Below are 6,000 nucleotides of genomic sequence, written 5' to 3'. Positions count from 1 at the left end.
CAAGTACTCCTTTTCTTTTTGCTTATTTAACAGCCTTCTTTATCTTCTAAGGAAATGGAATGGATTAGATGTTGTATTGTGGTACAAAGATACATTTCACATGAGAGAAAACTAGACTGTGACAATCATAGCCCCCCAAACACACACTCAAAGGGCTTGTCTACATTTGAAAGTTAATTCAGATTAAGGTAGAGCGTGGATTTAAAACAAAATCGCTATTCTGGATTAACTCCATGTGTAGACAAGCCCTAACGGCCAGCCAGCAGCCTATTTTCAAAGGGAAATTGTTAGATTTTCAGTGGCTTTGTGCAGAACAGGAATCAAGCTGAAGTGGATTTTGGTAACCAAATGGGTGAACTGTCTCATTAGTGGTGACTGCACACAGCCTCTGTACCAGCACCAAAGGACCTGAAGAAGGAACATTTCTCCTTAACTTCAGCCTCCACAGCTCCACTGAAATACTTAGTAGTTACAAACAAAGGCCCTGATCCTGCAAGTTCCTTGGCCAGGATGGTCCCTTGCACCCCTGGAGTGTAACTTGCAGAGTCAGCTCCTGAAACCTGCTCTTTGCTTTGCTCCTCCACATGCTAGCTCTTCTACTGTTGAAAAACCTCCTGCAAGGTTCTGTAAATCCAGATCTGCACCCACCCACTAACATTGGGGGTTAAAAGGAAGCTGCCTTGGCTGATAAAGGCTAACTTTTGAGGGCTCATTTCCCTGGACTAAAAGAAGAGAAGAGACAATGGGCAATAAGTATGCAGCATGCTGTAGGGGGAAATAAAGTGACTGCTCCATCCAACTGTCATTTAGAAAAAGATTAAGGCTCACATTTTCCACCATAGGTGCCTAGAGTTAGGGGTGAGATTTCCAACAGCACCCCACAGTGTTGGAAGCACCTACGCCATTAGAAGTCTCTGGGACTTTATGCTCCAAGCTTGCTTAAATGATTCTGGAAATCCCCTTCTCTCAAAAAAAAAAAAAATCTTGAGGGATCTAAATAATTGAACTCTGTACCTTTCACATCAGGCCAATGGGAGGTATCATTCCCATCAAAGGGAGCTGAGGCATGGTTAAGCACTTCCAAGTATCATCTCGTTCATTTAGGTGCCTGACTTGGGACATCCCAACTGGAAAATGTTCGCCTCAGTTCATTTTTCTAAGGTTTAAACCCAGAGCAGGCATATAAGAATTAGCTCTGTAGGATCAACACCTCCTGAGCCTGGCCCATCCAAAGTGTACTGCACACCAAGCTGGAAAAACCTGACACCCTTCTGTTCGAAAGAAGGTGAAGGGAAACGGGTTCTCAGACACCTTCTCTGGTCTCTGATTGGCCAGCATGATGAGGAACAGGCTGCTCCACACGTGCCCCCAAGAGGCGCTCTCCTCAGCTTCCAGTCTGTACAGGTGAGAGTGTGAACAAGCCACCAGAGACCTCACTTCTCTGCATGCCATAGCTCCCTGGGTGTCTCCTGGAGCCAAGCCTATGATGGCACAAGTATGTCTCCAGCCATGGATGCTGTTTACCATATGGCGGAGAGGAGCACCCTGTGGGACTGAACAGCAGTGGTGGGGATGAAGGCAAAGTCTTCCTGTGCCCTGAGTCAGCAAAATGCTGTGGAAATTAACATGTAGGAAAACAGGAAACATTGACCTTTCATGTATTTTTATTATTCATGCACCAGAACATACAGCACAGCCTTTTCCATTCCAGTTGTAGTAAAGGCATTATTCTTGACACCAAATTCTTTGGATAATCAGGAGTTTATGTAATCATTTGGCCATGCATCAGATAAGAGGGCTCAGATAACTGGAGTTATGTACAATCCATTCTGAAATCTACCAATACATGAGAGGTTGCAGCGGGAGCTGACAGCATGTGTCTGCATGAAGTTATGAGTGATCTTTGTACTGGTACGTGTTTCAGAACCTGCAGTCTTTAATGAGCCACTCCCAGATACAGCCCGCTTCTTAAACAAGACAGTTTCACTTCTCATACAGGAAAGGTAGAAAAACAGTCCTTTGTTTACTGCAGGAGGCATGTGATCCTGATAGTGAGTCTTGAGCACGGGGACTTTTGCACACCTGCACAGACCAATTATGCACAGAAATTTCTGCAAAGCAGGAGGATTTAGTATTTGTTTGGATAACATCAGTGTGCTGCTGTACAAAGACCTGCCTCTGTCCCAAAGAGTTTAGACTCTGAAGGAAACAAGAGAGAGTTTGGAGATGCTGGAAGGGCTAATGATCTGCCACATCCTGACACTACAAAGCTCAATGATATACAGATATTTTCACTTTCCCAAGTTAACCTGCTACCTGGCTGTTAGTAGGTGGTTAGGTCCTTGTAGGCATCATTGAAGTAGGGGCTAACAAGAGTCTGTATTTGCAGAATGAAATTAATGTGACCACCGTGCTACTCAAATGCACTCACCAGGTAGTGTTTGGTTAGTTCTGATAACAATGCGTGGAAACCTTTCGGACACATTGGACTTCTGCTTTATCAAGATCATCCAGCCATCAAGGTATTATCCTGTGCACATCCAGTGCACTCTCACAGATCTTGGGAGACAGGCCAGTCCTTGCTTACAGACAGCCCCCAATCTGAAGCAATACTCACAGCACCAACACACCACACAACAGAACCACCAACCCAGGAACCTATCCTTGCAACAAAGCCCGTTGCCAACTCTGTCCACATATCTATTCAAGGGGACACCATCGTAGGGCCTAATCACATCAGCCACACTATCAGAGGCTGCTTCACCTGCGCATCTACCAATGTGATATATGCCATCATGTGCCAGCAATGCCCCTCTGCCATGTACATTGGTCAAACTGGACAGTCTCTACGTAAAAGAATGAATGGACACAAATCAGATGTCAAGAATTATACATTCAAAAACCATTTGGAGAACACTTCAATCTCTCTGGTCACTCGATTACAGCCTAAGAGTGGCTATCCTTCAACAAAAAAGCTTCAAAAACAGACTCCAACGAGAGACTGCTGAATTGGAATTAATTTGCAAACTGGATACAATTAACTTAGGCTTGATAGAGAATGGGAATGGATGAGTCATTACACAAAGTAAAACTATTTCCCCATGTTATTTCTCCCTCCTCCCGCCCCCGTTCCTCAGATATTCTTGTTAACTGCTGGAAATAGCCTACCTTGCTTGTCACCATGAAAGGTTTTCCTCCTTCCCCCCCCTGCTGCTGGTGATGGCTTATCTTAAGTGATCACTCTCCTTACAGTGTGTATGATAAACCATTGTTTCATGTTCTCTGTGTGTGTATATCAGTCTCCCCTCTGTTTTTTCCACCAAATGCATCCGATGAAGTGAGCTGTAGCTCACGAAAGCTTATGCTCTAATAAATTTGTTAGTCTCTAAGGTGCCACAAGTACTCCTTTTCTTTTGCAAATACAGACTAACACGGCTGCTACTCTGAATCTGTGGTATGAGAACCAAAGCACTACCACCAAGGGGTCCCTCTGAATTCCATACAGCCAAGATCTATTAGCAAACTGCATGGCACCACTGAGCTGAGGACTCAACTGTGTAATAGCACAGGGTAATAGGGTGCAGAAGCAGGACATGCGCACCGGTGTAACAGCAGAGGGTACTGACTAATCCCACACAGCCCCTGCTGAGTCAGGGGGCCATACACCCCCATCCCAGGAGGGGATAGGACTGCCTATGTGTAATGTAAAAGGTCATTTTACATCTCTCCATGTACCATTTTCAGATACGTTTACCTGGTCCAATGAAGGGCTTTCCATTTAGTTCAGGCCTATGAAACTTTCTCTGTTAGTTGGAAAATCTCAGCTTGTTTTCCTTGGGTACTAAGGCAACATTAGCACTCTTTCTAAGCAGTTCAAAGGCATGAAATAAAGATCATGAGATGCTGATGACCTGCATGGTACTGCCTTGGAAAACACTACAGGAATATACACAGCTGCACAGTCTCCTGTATAGATGGACCTGGAACCAGTTTAAAATAAAAATAAAAGGCTGGGGGGGAGGAACAGAATAAATACTTTAAAATGAAGAAAATAAGAATTGGAGTTGCAACAAAACTTAAGATCCTGTATCCTTCACTCACCCCGTTTGAAAGAGCACAGTGGGGGGAGGCGGGGAAGCAGAACCCCTCCAAATTCAAAGGAAATTAACACAGACCACATTTTTAAAATTTTGGGAACATGCAAACAAAGTTTATATTCCCAAATATGAAGAGTGACATATCCACAGTTGCACAGAGGAACAGTTACTAAGCCACTGAAAGTGCAGTATCAAACATCAGTTGAGATGAGCAGAACATGATCCATCCTCCAAACAGAAATGGAGTACACAAAATGAATTACACTAAAAATAATGGTCGAGGGCTATCTCAAATTCCCAGCAAACAGGAAAACAGCCAGTTACTTTATAGTCCACTGACGTAGCTATGAAATGGGGAAAATATTCCCATTGGCTGCAATCATGAGACTCTTAAAGCAGAGTAAGGGATGAACCCACACTTCAGAACATCAGGCTATTTGGCAATTCAGAGTCTCTTCTGTACTGGGAGTTTCTTATTCTTGTATATTCAACACACTGATCTGCACAAAACACCCCTGTCAAATTGCTTCAGTTATTGTTCTATAAAGACTGGGTTTTTTTTTTCCCATCTGAGGTCATGAACCCTGCATACTTGTTGGAGCACAGGTTTTCACAAACTGATTGTGTGGGACTGGTACACCAACAGCTGCATTTGCTTTTCGGCTATGAAGTCTGTGGCAGATTTAACTAACCCAGAGCAGGGATAGTCAATTATTTTTGTCAAGGTCCAAATTTCTTGGTCAAGACATAGTCAGCCCTAGCGTTACACACATTCCAGGCAATGGTTACAAGTACTGGCTTTCTAAAGAAGAGAGCTTATAAATGAGACCAATCCATATCATGTATACATTTTTATTACAAAACAAGTGACATTTAACATTAACACCAAGGCGTGAAATGTACCTTAGATGAATGTCACAACATAAATATATATTTGGGGAAACACAGGGCCAATATTATGTAATAATTTAATGAAGTACAAAAGCTTCTTCTCACACCTCAGATTTACATGGCCAAAGAGAATTACTACAAAGTTGCCAAAAACTAAGCAGCAAAGCTCGATTAACTCTTCGGTTGGGGTTAACACTTCAGTGCCGGGATAGTAGGTACAAATCCCCAGTGCCCCGGCTCTTCAGTTTACTCTGCAGGCTCGGATCATGAGGAGCTGGAGCAGGATGAAGATGGGGGACATAATGAGTCCATACCAGAGCTCCCTGGTTGCTCTACTAGTTTCTGACATAAAAGCATTTCAAAGACGAACTTGAGGCTCAGGATGGTGAGGATCCAGAAGAGGCGAAGGACCGCCAGGCGCTTCTCCCCGTCCTGGAAGAGCCGCACGGAGACGATGGTGGTGAAGTACGTGCTCAGGCCGTCGGCAGCGAAGAAGGGGATGAAAACCTTCCACCAGGTCAGCTCCGCGCCGCCGTTATCCACCTTCAGCACGAGCGGACGGAGAAGACCAGCAGAGCCAGGGCGTGCAGGAAGATTTCGAAGGTGGCAAAGCCCAGCCACTGGACCAGCTCCCGCAGCGAGAACAGCATCGCGCCGCGGCTCGGCCCGGCCACAGCCGGCACCAGGCCCCGCAGCCTGCGCCCGGCCCGGGGACAGGCCAGCGCGGGCCCGGCTCCGCGCAGAGCCCGGCCCGGGGACAGGCCAGCCGCGGCTCCCACGCAGCGCCCACACGGCCGTCGGCGGCGCAGGCGGATGCCGTCACCGGAAGCGGAAGGAGCGCGCCGCCGGCCGCGCAGGTGGGCTCTGGCTGGGGGGCGGCGGGCGGCTCTGCGGGGTGGTAGCGCGGGGGGCCCGGCCCGGCGGGGCGGGCACAACCCGACCCGCGCGGCCGGTTGAGCGTCCCCTGGGGAAGAAAAACCCCAATGCAGCTGCCCAGGAAGCGGGAGAACTG

General features: G+C 46.6%; 2 protein-coding genes across 2 annotated transcripts in view; one reads left to right on the top strand and one right to left on the bottom strand.

Moving 5' to 3' along the window:
• Positions 1-4,933: 4,933 nt before the first annotated feature.
• Positions 4,934-5,687, bottom strand: TMEM203 (transmembrane protein 203). Its single transcript, XM_038374082.2, is given in 3 exon segments — positions 4,934-5,318; positions 5,321-5,545; positions 5,548-5,687. Coding segments are annotated over 3 exon segments (405 nt in total). The 5' UTR covers positions 5,639-5,687; the 3' UTR covers positions 4,934-5,229.
• A 54-nt stretch (positions 5,688-5,741) lies between these two features.
• NDOR1 (NADPH dependent diflavin oxidoreductase 1) overlaps positions 5,742-6,000 on the top strand; it is a 38,636-nt gene continuing 38,377 nt past the window's right edge. Inside the window, 1 exon segment of the mRNA XM_038374081.2 lies at positions 5,742-5,845. The gene's annotated coding sequence lies outside the window, so the exon portion shown is untranslated.

Source organism: Dermochelys coriacea, chromosome 16, assembly GCF_009764565.3.
Source record: "Dermochelys coriacea isolate rDerCor1 chromosome 16, rDerCor1.pri.v4, whole genome shotgun sequence".
Taxonomy (NCBI): domain Eukaryota; kingdom Metazoa; phylum Chordata; order Testudines; family Dermochelyidae; genus Dermochelys; species Dermochelys coriacea.
This window is presented reverse-complemented; position numbering and strand designations above follow the sequence as displayed.